Below are 18,179 nucleotides of genomic sequence, written 5' to 3'. Positions count from 1 at the left end.
GACAGCGCTAACCCGAGACCTTCCACTGACTCCGTGACCCGTTACTGGGGTCAACAGGATTTCTCTGCTGATCTGTCAGAGAGAGTTACATCATTAAAGCGCCGCTGATGGAGAAGACGTGCACACAGACGGAGAACAGTGCGGCTCATGATGACGCCACACTTAACTTCGTCTCACCAAATCAAAGAAATACAGCAGAAACCTTTTACTGTGTCTGCGTGCCTCTCCATTATTCAGCACATGGCTCTGAGCTGGTGACAGTTACAGACCTAAATAAACCTTCTCTTTAATGCTGCCTGACCGTACTCTACATGCTTTTATTTGAATGCTCTGATTTTTATTTTTTTTTAACAGCGGTTGTGCATTAAAGCGGCCGTACATGAAGGTGCACCTGAATGCAGCACGCAGGTTTCTCCGTGCTACTTCAGTTTCCAGTGAGTCAAAGCGGTGACCGGTGTGTGAGACATTTATACACTACATTTACACTATAAATGTGAGGACGCAAGAAGCGCTCGTACCTAACCAGAAACCTCTCCATCTCAGACTTCACTAAATCATCCTCTGAAAAGACAGGAAATCAAAATGTTCCCGCCCGAGCCTCTTATGTCGTTTTTCCGCTTTTTCTTCATAAATTTGGGCAAATTGGGAAATATTTCTAAGTCACTTAGGAATAAAAAAGAGCCTCAAGGAGACAGCAGAAGCTGTTCTTCTTTTCACTGAAGTAAATGTAAAACTGATCTTTCTGAGGCTTTGAGTGCCCTGGGATTTTGCACGTCCCTTCACGGGTGGTATTACCGAAGCGTGATCCTCCCCTGCAACATTAATGCCATTCTTAAGCAGCAAAGGAAAGTGCTCGTCGTCGGATAAAAGTGTTTTCTTTTTTAGAGCATGCAGCCATTTCCATTTCACTCAGAAGCCCCACTTTCCCCGTCCAGCCCCCCCTCTCCCTGCTTTTCTGATATTTTGTAAAAAATCACGTCTAATGTCGTCTGTTCGTCCTGAGTTTACGATCCGCCTTCCACATGTATGACACGCAGGAGAACCTGACTGTGTGAAGACTGCACCCCAACAAGCAGCAGAGCGAGCGCCCTCCGTCTGAACGCATCAGCATCAAACAGTCCTCTAATTGATTTAGAATCAGTCTAAATGTGGGGCAGAGAATTGGAAAGGGGATATTATGAGCTGTCAGGGTGCATTCATCACCGTCTTCTTCTTCTTCCTCCCCGTTCGGGGCGCAATGGAAACTCTGCAACTTTTATTCATGAGGACATTCACGCAAAATACGTGCACATGTGGTGCATGTTTGTCATGTGTCAACTAAATCAGCACAGCATGCTGCTGTCAGGGCCGTGATTAGAGAGAGATGACACAGTGACCTGATTCATGTTGTTGTTACTGTTAATCAGGGGCAATGTGAAGATCTTTTACAATACACACTCACACACTGATGGTAGAGGCTGCTGCAGAGTAAAGAGTCCATCAGTATGAACTCATCCATTCACTCACATTCACACACTGATGGTAGAGGCTGCTGCAGAGTCCATCAGTATTAACTCATCCATTCACACACACTCACACACTGATGGTAGAGGCTGCTGCAGAGTCCATCAGTATTAACTCATCCATTCATACACATTCACACACTGATGGTAGAGGCTGCTGCAGAGTAAAGAGTCCATCAGTATTAACTCATCCATTCATACACATTCACACACTGATGGTAGAGGCTGCTGCAGAGTCCATCAGTATTAACTCATCCATTCACACACACTCACACACTGCTGTTCAATGCACACATGTTGTTTGCAAAGAAAGGAAGTAATCATGTTTCTCCATGTTAACTTGAATACTGAGAGCTAAGTAGTTTAATTTACAGCCTTCTAGGATCCCCCCCCCCCCCCCCCCCCCCCTCTCTCTGAGTGAGTCCCAGGCGGCACAGCCAGCCGGGCCGCCTGAAACTTCTGACTAGCCATGTTCTTCAAACATCACGCCGCAGCCACAGCATGGCAGGATGACAGATCGTCCCTTCGATGTATAGTGACAAACAAATTAGTGCAAAGATGCTTCTCGCTGCATACCAGATGTGTTGGACTCTGTGGTACGGAACAGCCGATGAAAAACTGTCCACGTCCCATCTGTGCTTCACCGCGACCATCAGTGCAGCAATTTGTGCTGAACAAAGTAGTGCAAACAGCCCGTCTGATTATATGTGTCATAATGTGAGGCGTGGGGACGAGAGGCGGGGACGAGAGGCGGGGAGCTTTATTTGATGAGAGGAGAGGAGGTGAGAGGATGGAAGAACAGAGGAGAAGCAGGAAAATCAAAGGAGGAGAAATCCTCCATTTTCCTCCCTCGTTTCCTCCGCTCCTCGCCGCCGTCCGGTCTTAAGCTGCTGACTGCAGCACGTCGCTGTGACACCACTGGGCCTATTTGTATCTAACCTCACACCTGCCTATTGGCTGGCACACACTCGGGGGATTGGAGACGACACGCGGGGTCACATCACCATCTGAGTGCCGTGCCAGCGTGGCGGTGCACTTACTGCCAAGACGGGCGGCGAGCTGCACAATGTTTTCTTTGTTCTGAGTGCACAGGCAGGACACCATTTCAGCTCCGAGCACACAAATGTGATGAAAGAAGCTCTTAAAAAAAAAAAAGGCTTCTCAAGTCAAACCAGAGAATGCATTTGATATTCTGGCTTTGCACGGGTGCAGTTGACAGCGCTGCGCGGCGGCGTGCTGAAAGAGGAGGTATAGCTGTGACAGAGGGAGAGGAGAGAGACGTTCCTGACCTGCTTAGTGTCATTACAGCGCAGACTTATCTCTGCCTTGTAAATACACTCGAGTGCTTGTTATCAAGCAGGCGAGGCGACAAACCTCATCCAGGTTTGAGTCCTCGGCTTCCTCTGCGAGCTTGTAAATGAGTCATTCTCATGGATGACAGCTCGCATTAATATTCTGCTAAGGAGGGAAGCGAGTGCGCATTAAATCCGACACTTATCGTGAAGAGATCCCGATCGGCGTGCACACATGAAATACAGAGAAGTCATGCTTGTTTGCTGTTAATTTGCTGAAAGATATTCAGGGGGAAGGTGAAAGATCGTCTTCCTGTCGTATTTACACCAGGTCATGATGCTACTCTTGGATTTGTTTATTACTTAAACTTGCCCGAGCTGTTTTGCAGACTGTAGTTTTACCTCGCAACTTGTGCCATTGATTTGCCTGATTTTTGAAAGTGAAGTTGTTGTTTTGGTTAATGGCCGCCAGTAGAGAAACTGTGTTCTGAAGGTGTTACGACACTTTTTCTATCAAGTTTATTGTTTCATCTTTAAAAAAAAACACACACACACACACACACACACACCCAGGATTCAACACGTTGAATGTCAACTTTCAGGATCTTTTTTTAGAGTGCAAAAGCCTTCGAGCACAAACAAGGAAATGTGCAGTAATAAAACGTATCATTCTTTACGATTTCATGAGTCGAGCTCTTCAGCTTCAGCTCAGGTATCAGAGAGGACATTAAAAAGCTTTTATCCTGACGGTGTCCTCAGGTCTCTGCTCTCAGAGGTGAGCGCTCGAGCTGATGTGAGCCGTGTTTGTCGGCCATGTGGTCGACCAGGCAGAGCGTCGGTGTGATCGTAACCCCCCCCCCTCCCTCCCCCCCCCCCCCAGCTGTTTGACAATCCAGCGGCGTCACACCCTCTGAGCAGGCTCCTCAGCGACACTCGACCGTGTCAGGTCCTCTCTCAGGTCCTCTCTCAGGTCCTCTCTCAGCAGAGTGAAGACTGTCCAACTGAAAACAAAAAATTCAGACCGAAAGTGGCATCAAAGTTCTCCTCCTCGCCAAATGATGATTTACCACTTCAGAGTTCACTGGAGTTCTTCTTATTCTGACACATTCAACAAAAGAATATGAGTATCTGTGTAAACATGTCTCTCAGTAATACACCTGATAGCAGAATGATGTATAGAAAAACATTACATATAAGATCCCTTTATGTAAACCCTCTTCTACATCTAGTCTGTCTACAAACCCCCCAATGATGATAAAAGTCCATCCTCTCCGTCTTCTGCCTGCTCAAACAGGCCGTTTGGAGCTTTTCCCTTCATGACATCACAAAGGGCAGTAGCCCCTCCCCCAGGTGGGTGACACTCCCACAGCTAGGTGTTTGTTCTGCCCTCTGAGTCTGCCTTCTCACCGTAAACAATAGGACATGGAGCCAGAAAGCAGCGAGTACACTCGAGCCCTTCCAGAGAGGGGGCGTGGCCAGACACAGCTCATTTACATATTTAAAGCTACAGACACAGAAACAGCCTGTTCTGAGCAGGGCTGAAATAGAGGGGTTTATAGACATGATCAGATACAGGATCAGAGTGGATTTACAACAACACACTTCACACACATGATGAAGAGGAGCGAGGACACTGATTTCACCTGAAGAAGAAGAGGAGATCATGTGACCTTTAAGTGCTTCACTTTTTCACTTCATGAGTTTGTTAATTTATCAACCCAGTTTGTTTTTTTCTTAAATCTTGTCGTGTTGCAAAGTTTCTTTGTATTTGGATGTTTGAGCAGAGATGATTTAAAGTAAGGAACACTGCGGCTCGTTAACAGTCTCCGTGGATCTGCACGGAGCGGCTTGATTACATCTTGGCAGAATAAGTGTCGTCTGATTAACAAACGTACAAAAACAAATGTTTTTGGCTTCTTTAACTGGCACCAAAATTAAAGTTCATTGTAATCACGGTTTGTTAATGATCAGACTCCTGAAAGAAAGAGCTTCACAGAGCTTTGCTTTGTCTGCAGAGCAACAGGTCGTCATGTGTTTCACACTTTGACTTGTTTATCTTTGACAGAGTTTAAACGTGTGCAGAAACTCTCATACTCACTGTGACAGGTGGGATCGCACTTCCTGTTCCTAATTATGGCTGGACGGTTGATGTGAGTGAGCTCTCCCAGCTGACAGTTTGTTTTTACACAACAGTCAATAAATATCGAACCCCGCTTCAAAAGAACATGATAAATCACACGCCTCAGCCCAGCCCAGCGTGGTCCTGCACTCTGCAACAAGGAGTCACAAGTGAGGAATGAACTGTCTGAAGTTATGAGCTGCAGCTCTGACGCATCAGAGTTCTTTATGAAGCAGCCTGCTGACAAACCGTTACACGGCGCCCACCTGTCAATCAGCTCAGCTACACGCCTCATTGCGAATAACTCTGATCCTTCATCCAATCAAAACTGCTGAGTCATCAAAACATTCCCCCCCCCACATTGTGTGTGGATGGAGACATGAGCTAATCACACCTGTTTGGTTTTTTGAAGCAGGCTGTAAACATGTTCATGTCTGCTGTAAAAACAGGCTGTTTGAATGGGTGTGTATGTGACTTCCTGTGCTGCTGCAGCCAGCCTCTAGTGGACACTCCAGGAACTGCAGCCAGCCTCTAGTGGACACTCCAGGTACTGCAGCCAGCCTCTAGTGGACACTCCAGGAACTGCAGGATTTTTACACTCATGCATCAGCTTCATGTTTCAACACTGGAGTGTTTTAATATCACACAATAACACAAACAAACTCATCGACCAACTCAGCCGTCGACCAACAACTCCAATGTTACACAACTTAAATTCATCAACTTTTATATTTCACTCATGCAACCTTTGTACTCGACAGATCGTTGAGGGACTGTGGAGGACCTCCACAGTCTACAGACGGGGGGGTCACTAAGAAGCTCAGAGAGTTAGAAACAGCCTCATAACGACGTGGAGGAGAATACAAGTAAAACAACTGGAGACGGAGGTTTGTGGGTAATGATGACTTTATAAGACAGACAGAGAGTACATGTTAGATCACAGAGAACAGACAGACATACATGAACACACTTCCACATAAATCAGATCACGAGCGCGATGCACTGAGTCTTTAGGCCTGTTTTTTAGTGCAGTTTATTTCTTTTCCAGTGCAGTTTGGTGGCTTGGTAGAGAGGGAGGTAACAGCTGTGTCTCTGTGGGGATCCTTTCTGTAATGTTGTCAGACTCTTACAATCACAAGCTGAGCCGGAGAGACACGAGCCCACAGAGATCATCTGCAGGAACAAACTTTAAGTCCTTTTACTGAAGTCACTTATACGTCCAAATCCATCCCATCTTTGCTCACAGATCAGATGTTGGATGCAGAAAAAAGCTGGTTTGAAGAGCTCTGCAGAAACAAAGCCTGCTCTCATGTAGTGACTCGGTGCTTTTCATTCTGAGGCCTGCAGGACGACACAGAGAGAGAGAGAGAGAGAGAGAGAGAGAGAGAGTCAATGATTTCCCCCGAGCGGCGGTTTCACTCGTGTCTCCCGTCGCTCATCTGACCCATCCGTTATGCTGAGCCAGGGGGAAATCTGATTGGGCTCATTACCTTCTCCTCAGAACTGATAGAGGAAGTGAAGGAGGGAGAGAGAGAGAGAGAGAGAGGGCTCATTGTGAATGGACACCATCAGCAGCGTCGTCACTATCAGAGTGTATGGCCCTCTGCCAGCGCTGTCCTATCTAACCTGGCTCTCCTCTGTGTGTGTGTGTGTGTGTGTGTGTGTGTGCGTGCGTGAGGGAAACAGATTAGCCGGTGCCGCTCTGCGTCCTGTTGGGGGGGGCAGGGGGGGTGGACAGAGACACTATTGGCATGCATTGTCTCATCACTCGGCTGGCTGCTGAATAAGAAGAGATGGATGACAGATAGCGTGAAGGGCGTGTAAGGTAACAGCGTCCACATCAGCGGCGTGCTGAACTCTGCAGCAGGAGGGATTTCTGCTCTCAGCTTAAACACCAAAGGTTTAAAAAAACTCCCTTCCTAATGAAGCTCTGGCTTCCTGTTTTTTTTTAACTAATATGACACCACCTAGAAAACAGTTTAACCTCTTCATCAGAGCAAAGTAAGACACCCAGGTGTGAGGCGTTCACTGACACATGGTCCTTCAGGTGTGCTAACAGCCTGGAAGCCAGATGGACTTCCTGGAAAGCAGCTGACTGTGTGAGAAACAGCAGAGGTTTAAAGCCTTATCTGCCGGCAGTCAGCTCAGGTTGCGATGTACGGCAGCCCTGAGCGGACAATCATCCCTACATTTTATTTAGAGACGCAGAGGATGGACTGCACTCATGTTTGGGGGGGTTTGTAGACGGACTAAAGGGACACATGTTAGAGTTAGAGAAGTGGGTTTTGTACTTGTGACCTTTAAGGATTTTGACTTGGATAATCTGCTCTCTGTGCACAGAAGTAAAACATTTAAATATCGTCACCTTGTTAAAATAATTGCCTCAGTCGATTTTTGAGAAAAATGATTTTTATGCCTAACTCGACTCCTTATGATGCTGGACACCTCTGATCAAATGTCCTATAACCTCCGTCACAAAGATCATGTGATAAACACCTTTAATATAATAATATGTCAAGAGTCTCACTCAGGCCGTTTTATTTTAAAGACAAAGTGACGAAGACAGAATCAAACTAAAATCACAGACGCATGTTAGAAAAGTCATTTTTCTTATGTTACATCATTGATGAACTTTTTCTATTAGTCTGTCAATACTGATCTGTTTTCATTACCTTGTTGAGTAAAGGGTTAACCTGGCCATATTAAAGTCAGGTCTGGATTTACAAAGTCCAACCGGACTGGTCAGATTTGACAGGTCTTAGTTTTGTTGTTGTTTGGGCTCATTGATCCATATTCTCATTTGAGATGAACACATCATTAGACAGATATATTTATATAGATACCTTATTAATCCTGAGGGAAATTCAAAACGTCCAGTGTTACTTCACAAAGACGAGCAGAACTTGTCTCGTGATGATAATCCACCAAACTGAGTCACTGCACTCGAACATTTACCATCCGTAACTATTGACCTTTTGATGACCTCATGACAGCCAATGAGAGCCTGTGATGACTAAAATCTCTTGTAGCCAATCAAATTCGTGGAGCATGTCTGTCGTGATTTAAGGCCCTGACACCGTGGTGACTGTCCAGCTGGACGGCCAATCAGCACGGACGATCTGCACGTGTATGAGAGGAAATACCTCTCCATGCCAGCAGGCAGCGCTGTTCTGTTGTTATGATCCAGAAAGAACATCTTCACACCGCTGTCTCTCAGCACGCGTGTTCTAGGTCGCCTTCCGATCAAGAATGATGAATGATAAGAACTTAAAAATGGCGATGGCGTTGTCAGCCCTGGGTCTTAACGTGGAAGACGAAAAGAAGAGGCGGGAGGAACCGCTCTAATGAAAGCACGGAGCGTCAGGCTCGAGGTTCCTCCTATCAACCGCACCTACGCCGATTCATTATGAGAGGTGCCAGCAGGTATCCACAGAGAAAAAACCAGGGCGCCGATCTCTCACCGTCGATCCAACTAATCATGAAGGAGAAAAACAGACAAATCTACGTCAACACCCGGCGAGCTGGAGCGATCCGTGTGCACGACCGTCAGAGTCCGACTACGACTTTCTTTTAAAGGCTGTGATTTCCTCGTAAGTTCTTCGTGAAATAACGACTGTGTGTGATTTGGTCCTGATGATGGTGAAAACAGAGACCAGGAGAACACTTATGTTAATTAGTTCTAATTAAATGTAACCTATAGATATTTTCCCTCCGTGCACAGGAGGTCAGCCGTACAGTGTGTGAAAAATCTCTGCACAGCCAAGCAGGCAATTAAATCCACACCGCGATAAATGTTAACAATGAATCAACAATAGCGTCGCTTTAAACGGACCCTTTCTTTCAGATACATTCACCTTTAATTAGCAGCACATTATATGATTATTAGCAGGACTTCCTAAGTAAAGCTCTCACATTCCCAGCAGGTAATTGGTGTCGTGGAGGTCTGCTGACTGGCACCACGTCGCTGTGAATACTTGAACAAACTGAAGCAGATGTTGTTCCACAAGCTCGGACTGAAAACATTCTTCATCTTCATCTTCATCACGAGACTGAAGTGTGAAGGTGTAAGACACAAACTGCTTCAGACGCCACATGCTGCGCTCGCTCATCAATCAGAGCGAAGTGAGTTTAAATGAAGCTCTCGGAGGCCGATCACCTCGGATGACCTCTAAACTGCTCTGCTTAGCGCCGCTCAGTCCTTTACAGCGGCGGCGTTACTGAACGCACAATGATATTTTCACTTCCTGAAACATTTGAAATGAACCGGTTGGTCCATTGAAAGTGAAAAGAATTGTTTCTGAAGGTGTCTTTGAGTTACACAAAGCTGAAGGGCTCGACAGAGAGAGACGCTCTATTCTTCCTGTGATTAAATAAAAAACGCTCTGAATGCAGAAGAGAGGAGTCTATTCAGGCTTTTATTCAGCTCACCGATGTGTCCAACACTCAGGACGCTTTGTAGAATTAGTTTCTCCTCAGCATGCAATAAAAGGGAATAAAAAGGTGGTTAAATTCCTTTAAATAATGTTTAAAATGTGCAATAATTATCCTTATTAGGAACATTTACATTTGTTCAAAGAATAAATCTCTGTGATGTTTTCAGAAATTATCCTGCTGAGAAGCAGAAACCTGCAGTGTTAAAAAATGAAGCCCATGTAGAAGTGTTAACATCCTGCAGTTCCTGGAGTGTCCACTAGAGGCTGGCTGCAGTTCCTGGAGTGTCCACTAGAGGCTGGCTGCAGCAGCACAGGAAGTCACATACACACCCATTCAAACAGCCTGTTTTTACAGCAGACATGAACATGTTAACAGCCTGCTTCAAAAAACCAAATAGGTGTGATTAGCTCATGTCTCCATCCACACACACTGTACGGGGGGAATGTTTTCATGACTCAGCAGTTTTGATTGGATGAAGTATCAGAGTTATTCACAATAAGGCGTGTAGCTGAGCTGATTGACGGGTGGGCGCCGTGTGACGGTTTGTCAGGAGGCTTAAAACCCGCCTCAGCTCTCAGCCTGTCGTTAGCTTGACTCAAAGTTAGCCTGAGACAGCATTTCCAGCATGGCGGCTGCTGCTGATGAGACTCCAGCGCCCCCTGCAGGAACACACGGGGGGACTCTAGCGCCCCCTGCAGGAACACACGGGGGGACTCCAGCACCTCACCACCTACCAGGCTCTTAATTTCCAGACTTGGTTCATATCATAAACCAGATCTGTTAGACGTCACAGAGCTCTCTGAGTGTCAGGAGATCACGTGATCTTGTACTGTAGCCTCCTGTTTATGTTTCTCGGCCCGCTGGACCCGCTGACTCTGTAGAACCTGATGGTTCAGACCTCCTGGCTTCTTGACAAGCACATAACACCTCTCACACCACAGTTGGACATTTCCGACTCGGCTGATAATTGCCTGTAATTTATTTGTCTGTCAGGCTATGAAGTGAACATGCAGGAGACATTCTGGTCAAACAGTCTCTGACTCCCCTCTAATTGCGCTCCTTTGTAAACCCAGACGACAGCCATGTTGGTTCACTGTGATCGGGCCTTTCGGGGCTTTAAAAAAACAATACAGACTGATTTGAAAATGGTGGGGATAATGACCCTGTTGGCCGAGGGAGTCGTTCAGGGCCAGATTGCTGCTCATGTTGGGCTCTGCTCTGTAATTAGGTCAGAATGTAAACGCTCATATTGTGATGTTGGCCCGCGAGGTCCAGCTCAGCTCCAGCCTCGGTGCTCCGAGAGTATCCGTTTGTGTTAGTGTGACTCATCGAACCCCTCCAGAGCTGTGACGGGAGCACCGGGGGGGGGGGGGGGGGGGCGCTCATTCACAACCTCACACTCGTCTCACAGCACGTTTATAAAACAACATGTTTACGGCGCTCTCTGAGACGCTGCAGCTCCAGCTCGACCTCAGGCTCGCCCTCTCACCTTCCTCACACCTACAAGAACTCGTTTTCTTCTTCCTCTCACTTCATCACTTCCTCCTCCTCCTGTCCACCTCCTGCCTCCCCTCTCTCTCTCTCTCTCTCTCTCTCTCTCTCTTATTGATCATTAGCTGATGTTGGGAAGAGAGAGGGGGTGTAATTAAGGAGCCAGACCAATCCGTCAATTCTGCTCAGCGCTGCGTGGAGGGTGCAGCAGAGCGGGCGATGGCTCTAATAGGGCTTCATACTGTAAACAACACGCACACCTGGACAGCAGCAGAACCCCGGGAGACACAGGAGAGAGAAAGTGTCGACAAGTTGAGAGCGAGAAAAGAAGTTCAACAGCGAAGGTGGAGAGCGTGTCGGTGTCTAAATCAAACAGAAAAGTGAAGTTCCATACAGCACAGCTTATAGAGCAGTAAAGCTAACAGCTAACAAGCTAACAGATAGAACCACATACAGTTTGTCAGTGCATACGACCTGTTGTTATTTTTATGCTTTTATTGTAGTGATAGGACAGTGCATACAGTCGAGTCGAACGCCCGGGAGAGAGAGAGAGAGAGTGACATGCAGGGAAAGGAGCTACTGGTCCAACGTGTACATGAGGCATGCACGCTAACAGCTAGGCTAACGTTACCGTGTTTGGTGTTTTCTCCTTGAAATGATCTATTGAAGTTATCTGATGATGGGCGGAGCCTAAGGTGGCTAATGCACAAAATACTCTGCAGGGTTTGGGTGCAGCAGGAGCAACTTGGGGGCTGGGGATCGAACCCTCCAGAGACGACCAACTCTAACACTGATCCACAGCCGCTTCACAACTGAGCGTGTAACGTTCTGCTTATACTCCGCCATGAGACACACGTGTGCACACACACAAGCCGATCAGAACCGGGCGGAGCTACACGCTCGCCGACTAAACGGCACCGCCCCCTCCTTGTGTCAGTGTTTACAGCAGGCGAACTTGTGTTGTCTCCTCCCGGCTGCCTCCTCGCTCGCACTGACGATATCTAACTAATGTGTTGTTTGACTTTATACGAAGTCAGTTTCATACCTCCTCAGGTGTGTGTGTGTGTGTGTGTGTGTGTGTGTGTGTGTGTGTGTGTGTGTGTGTGTGTGTGCGTGTGTGTGTGTGTGTGTGTGTGTGTGCATGTAAACATCATGGTCCACAGAGACGAGTCCTTGTGTGCGTGCTCATATTTGCTCCCTCTGTGGCCGTGTTGTGTTGACGCTGATCTGCCGCTTCAATCGATGAAACTATCAGAACACGTGTGTGTCTGCCCTCTTGTTGACTCTGCCTGTCTCTTGTCTCTCCTCAGAGAAAGTCAGTATGCTGTCAGCATTGATCGCTCCTTTCAAGTACATCAGCCAGGGGACCAGCAGCACAGAGGACGAGGACACTTTAAGTAAGCCCCCCCCCCGCCCCCCCCTCTCTGTTCTTGCAGAAATCATCTGCCACACGTTATTCATTATTTGGGAAACTGAGTGTTTGATTGGGTGCTTTTAAATGTGATCTGTCATAAATAAGTCATTAGGTAGGTACATGCACGCCTCATCTGGAGCTGCTCCAGCTCACCACTGAATGTCAGCACTTGATCCCAGCCTCCCACTCGACCATTAACATTCTCGCTGCGAGATCAGAGCGCCGTATTTTCTGTTCATTTCCCATCAGAAATGCAATACGCCACCACTTCCCCGTAACAAGGTTTGAAGAGCGTGTCGCAGCTGCTCAGACTTTGCTCTCACAGAGGATAGAAGTGTGAAATAAAGCGCTGCTGCACACATTTTATCCTTTCTTGGAATGATGTGATACCCGCCCCCATTACAAATAGGATTGATGCTTTGCATTGGCCACAGGGACCCGTGTTTCCCTCTGCACGGCTCAGATTCAGAACCAATTTGGAGGCAGATTACAGGATGGTTTGGCAGATAACTCTGCCGTTTTTCAGGGATTTGTTTTTTAAAAGACTTAAACATGGCGGAGCTGTGGTCTAAAGTGAGCTCAGATCTGTTCATTATCACATTGTGTGCCGAGTGGCTCGATCTGCTCAGCCTGATAAATACGCCTCCTCTCGTTCTGTTTATGGCAGGTACCAGCAGCACTGAGGTAAAGGAGAACCGTAACATCGGGAACTTAGAGGATCGCTCTGCCGAGTCGCTCTTCTGCGCCGACTCAGCGAGAGGCGGGAGCCCCGGTCTGAAGAGGAAACGCCCGCTGGAGGAGGACAACAATGGCCACGTGTGTCAGCTCCGCCGAATCTACAAGAAACTGTCGTGGTCGGAGGCTCCAAAGAACGCGCTGGTGCAGCTGAACGAGCTGCGGCCCGGCCTGCAGTACCGCGTGGTGTCTCAGACGGGCCCCGTCCACGCCCCCGTCTTCTCCATCGCCGTGGAGGTCAACGGGCTGACCTTCGAGGGAACCGGTCCCACAAAGAAGAAGGCCAAGATGAGGGCGGCAGAGCTCGCGCTCAAGTCCTTCATCCAGTTCCCCAACGCTCCTCAGGCCCACCTGGCGATGGGAAACATCTCCAATCCCTCCGCAGACTTCACCTCGGACCAGGCCGACTTCCCCGACACGCTCTTTAAAGAGTTTGAGTCGTCGCCGTGCTCAGACAGTTTCTCGCTCTGCGGCTCGGCTGCAGAGAGCGAGCTGCTGTCCAGCGAGCTGCTGAGACACGGGCGGCTGCTCCGTCACACTCTGGACCTGATGGTGCAGGCTCAGCAGAGACTGGGAGGGATCGTTCCAGAGCCAGAGGCCCCTAAGAGCCCCGTGGCTTTGTTGAATGAGCTCCGGCCGGGGCTGCGGTACGCCTGCCTGTCAGAGCGCGCTGAGGGCCGGCGGCTGCGTAGTTTTGTGATGGCGGTGCGCGTGGACGGGCGGATATTCGAAGGCAGCGGTCGCAGCAAGAAGCTGGCGAAGAACCAGGCGGCCCAGTGCGCTCTTCAGGCCCTGTTTAATATCAGGACGGCCCCCGAGGGCCCGACAGGCCTCAGAGCCAGCAGGAAGAGCTGTCCTCATTTACCCCAGGTGAGCACACACACACACACACACACACACACACACGCCTGTCTGCTGCTGAGCTTCTTTGGCAGCTCCTTCACTTCCTACAGGGGCCTGTAATGACCAAAACAGCAGGCGTGCAGCGAGAAGCCAAACACCTTCTAACAAGTAATTATGGAGGAGAGGAGATAGGAGGTAGAAAGAGCGAGGACGGGTGGAGAGACAGTGGCAGCGCTGATAAAGATATGTGTTAGCAGGCTGGCATTTAAATGTGTCACAATGTTCTGCATCTAGTGAAAAAAACAAAAACTCTTCCATGTGTTTGCACGTGTTGGTCGGTGCGTTTGTGTGTCTGGAGTCTAACGCGTGCGCGTTCTGTTTAAAAGCATGTAAATGGAGCTAATTATTGTCCTCGTGCCTCTGACACAAGACAAATCTGCATCGCCCCCAAATGAGTTTTTTTGGTGTGTTTGCAGAGCTGTAATTGGGAGAGTTTTGTAATTCTGCAGGATCTCCTGTTTCCTGGTGTGTGGCATCACTGTGTCTACCAACATTAATTCAATCTGTGGCCCAGAGGAGATCGAAAAGCAAAGAGCAAATCAACAAACAAACCGGCGAGCACAATCCCGTGCTCATTTACCCAAATATGTAAATGGCAATCAGAGCGGGGAAACAAGTTTTTGGAGAAACTTGAGAAAATTGGAGCCTAAAGAAATGCAGGCTGGATGTGCTGCACTTGTTGACAGCCATTTAAAACTTCATTTCAGCAGACGCATTTTAATCTAAAGTAGAGCCGCCCTGAGTCGATTATTAGCTGTTCTGCCTCTGCGACTGTCAGGGCGAGAGAGAGTGTAGGAGCAGTGATTGGCTCCTCAGGAGTTTAAAGGTCAAAGGTCACTGTGATGACACCTTTGTGTTTTATTGTTGACCGCACACAAGCTCTCAGAATCGTCCAATCAGAGGAGGTCTGCTGGACCGGGTCGAGTCAGAACTCTCCATGTACCAACCATGGAGAGTGTGTTCCTTCGGGCGTTGTGCGCCCTGCCACACTTTTACACAATATTGTGTTTTATTTTGAAATTAACCCAACGCTCTGTCTGACTTCCTGTCTGTCTGCTTCATGAACACTACGTTGTTTTTTTGCGTCCTGAATTCAGAAAGACTTTGAGCGGCTCAGTTCACTTTAAAAAAAAAAACCTCCCAGAAGTCTCAGAGACTTGAGGGACATGAAATCCACCCGGAGACGTCGAACACGATTCCCTTCAGCTGATTCTGTTTCCTTGTTGATCTGGAGCGAGCTCCCGTATCCATGGTTACGTTCACAGCGGCTGAAAATTAAAGACAAGAAACAAAGATTGTGACACTTTTGACTCGACATTCGAACGTCAACATCAGGTCCTTTCTTTTCGAAATAAAAGCAGGTACTTTTCTCCACACAGGAAGTGAAGCAAATGTAACAAAAAGAATTTCAAACATGAAAAATGTGATTCAGAGAAATTGATACTCAGCGATTAAAATAAAAAAGTTTAACAGAGCTGATGTTGAGCAGAGTTCAGTGTTATTGCCAGAACAAATTCATAATTTTGAACTGAAACTTGAGGAGTTGTTGAAAACACACACGAGCTAATCTGTGGTAACATTTTAAATATTTAAATAATTTAATCTGTTCAGGATTCAGTTTAAAAAATCATGTGAAGGTTACATTTCAAAACACAAAGACCGAGCAGAGTTTCACTCTCTGAATGTGAAAAAAAAAAGTTAAGCCGTATCCAAAGTGTCCTTTCCTTGAAGGCTGTGTGTCCACACACACACACACACACACACACACACACACACACACTCACACACACACGCGTCCTGCAGGCTGTGTGTCGTATTAACAGTCTTCTCCCGCCTTGAGGAAATAAACTGGCACCGGTGTCCTTCCCCAGAGCTCGACATCAACCCGACAAACCTGCACATGTTTGCCTGCAAGAAACTTTCTCTTTGGCTCCACACTGCCACGCCGTCTAAAAGGATTTTAAGAGGATTTGCTGCACTCGTTTAGTTCCAGAAAGCGCTCGCTTGTGGAAATTCTTGAAAGTCAGCCGTGATGTCTGCCAGCCTCGAGAGGCGTTTTATTTTCACGGGGAAAGGACAAAAGCATGCGTACCCTGACTGAGTGTGCAAACAAACATGTGACCAGGAGGAGTGTTACATGTCACAACTGTGATGTTAATGCAGCTCACACACACACACACACACACACACACACACACACACTCCACACTCAGATGTGAGGCTGTCTTCCTGCCAGCCTCTGATTGCATGCTCTCTGTTTGACAACACGGCAGATGTGAGGCGTGATGTTTTGGAGGGGGGGTCAGCTGTAAACTTGCCAAGTTTTGGGTGTCATTAATATTTCCCAGAATTCCCTCTGGCTGCACCTGTTGCAGGATAAAGCTTCTGGAGCAGATCAAACCACATGAAGGGACTTTTACTTATTATAAGATTTTCCTGAACAGTTTCATTTCTACTTCCTGTTTACTTCCTGTGTACTGCCTTGTACTTCCTGTGCTCAATCTGACAGAAACAAACCTTTGCAGTCACACTTCTGACAGGCAGCAGGTTTGTCATCTTATCTTATCTTATAGTTAGTATCAGTCACTGATTAAGCAAAGTGTCGGGTTTGGGATTTGAACCCACAGCCGCTGACGGTACATAAGCACGAGGATGTCCGGTTTGTTCGTCCTCTGTGCGTGTTGCTTCTAAAGGACAGTTTGATGGGTTTCAGTGGATCCTGCAGCCGTGCAGTCACGTGAGCGAGGAAACACTTTGAGCTCGTCCTTTTTAATGAATGTTTGTTATTTTTACTCTCAGAAACAGAAAACGGAGGACGGGATTACGTTTTTGTTTGGACAGAACTTCCTCAACATCTTGTTCTTCTATTCACAGTTTTTAAAATCAGTCTGGATACAATCTGTTTAGGCCTAAAAATAAATCCATGCTGGCACCTCGAAGAAGTAATATCGCTGCTATTTTTGCAGATAAATTTAATCCAGCCAAATGTTTTCACAAAGTTTTGAGTGAACTTGTAGTTCTGTACTGATGAAGTTCCTCCTGCAGCAGGAGGCAGAGGGTCAGTCGACCTTTAATACTGGACCTGTGGATCGATGGGTTCCCTTTATTACAGACCCACAGGGTGAAGCAGCAGTTATGAATACAGGGTCAAAAGTGAGGCTCAGGGATTGGACGAGGAGCCGCGGGGCTCCGGGGACGCACGGAGGAAAAGGAAACACACAGAATTAGACACTTGATTGTTAAGATGGGAAAGGTGAGAAGAAGAGAAGACGGTCGGATCAAGATTTAACAGTGAAAGAGGACGAGGAGGAGAAGCGTTAATCCGTCAGGCAGCTGCAGAATCTATCTCCTCCCCGATACAGTGTTTAAACCAACATGACCTGAACGCGTCCTCACACACGAGCAGGCTCCTCCCACGCTCCAGGCGGCGTGCACCGACCTCAACAATCACAGCAGAAGTGAAGCGTTATCTGACTGCACTGATTGACATTAAAGAGCTGTTTGTCTTCCAGCCAGGACTTTAATTTTTCATTTAACCTTTATTTATCCGGGGAAATCAAAGGAGAGGGCGTCCTGCGGAGACGTGCCGCCTTCCCTTCACTTCCCTCTGCTCACTCGTACCGGAGAGCCCAACCTGTGAGCCGTGGCCCGCTGGTGGCCTGCGAGGGTACTGCAAGTGATGCCACCAAATCATTTCCAAAATAGGATGATTTTTGTGTGACGTTGTCAAAGGAAGCGATGAAGCCACAGAAGCTGCACCGTCACCTCGAGACAAAACGTGGACGTGGGGTCGGACGTGGGACGCAGACATTTTTGAGACTTCAAAGTTGGGCCTGAGTTGGAAAAGGTTGCAATCCACTGATCTACATTAAGCAGCTGCCTGGCTGCCTTGCTCAACAGCACCTTCAGTCGTATTCCAATCAGAAGCGCAGTCTGATCACTGCGAGATAAATGATGCCTGCTGAATCTCCAACTCCCTCAGATTTGCTGACATTTATGAAAAATGAAAATAAACCTAAAGGCGACGGCTCTGTTATGAAGCGTCCTGATTTTATCACCGCAGTCTCTCTCTGCACAAATCTTTGTGTGTTAACTGTTGCAGAGTGGAGTCGTAACCGCTGCGTCCGTCAGCACCTGAACACACTCGTTGATATGAACGGACTCAAACAGTGAGGGAAGCAAAGTCGGTCAGTCGTCCTCTCATGGAGGTGTTTGGTCTTCTGCCCTCAGGTCGGAGATACGAGCTGCCCAGGCACTGAGAGAAACACACTCTCATATGTTCTGTTTAC

The 18,179-nt window shown here is 47.5% G+C and overlaps 1 protein-coding gene across 1 annotated transcript in view; it reads left to right on the top strand.

Annotated features, from left to right (window-relative positions):
• adarb2 (adenosine deaminase RNA specific B2 (inactive)) overlaps positions 1–18,179 on the top strand; it is a 140,310-nt gene that overhangs the window by 84,987 nt on the left and 37,144 nt on the right. The window contains exons 2-3 of the mRNA XM_079361009.1: positions 12,149–12,235; positions 12,920–13,946. Of these exons, the coding sequence (XP_079217135.1) occupies positions 12,149–12,235; positions 12,920–13,946 (1,114 nt within the window). The remainder of the gene's footprint in view (positions 1–12,148; positions 12,236–12,919; positions 13,947–18,179) is intronic.

Source organism: Symphodus melops (genome assembly GCF_947650265.1).
Source record: "Symphodus melops genome assembly, chromosome: 14".
In the NCBI taxonomy this organism is placed as follows: Eukaryota; Metazoa; Chordata; class Actinopteri; order Labriformes; family Labridae; genus Symphodus; species Symphodus melops.
The sequence above is the reverse complement of the archived record's forward strand: the minus strand, read 5'-3'. Positions and strand labels throughout refer to the sequence as shown.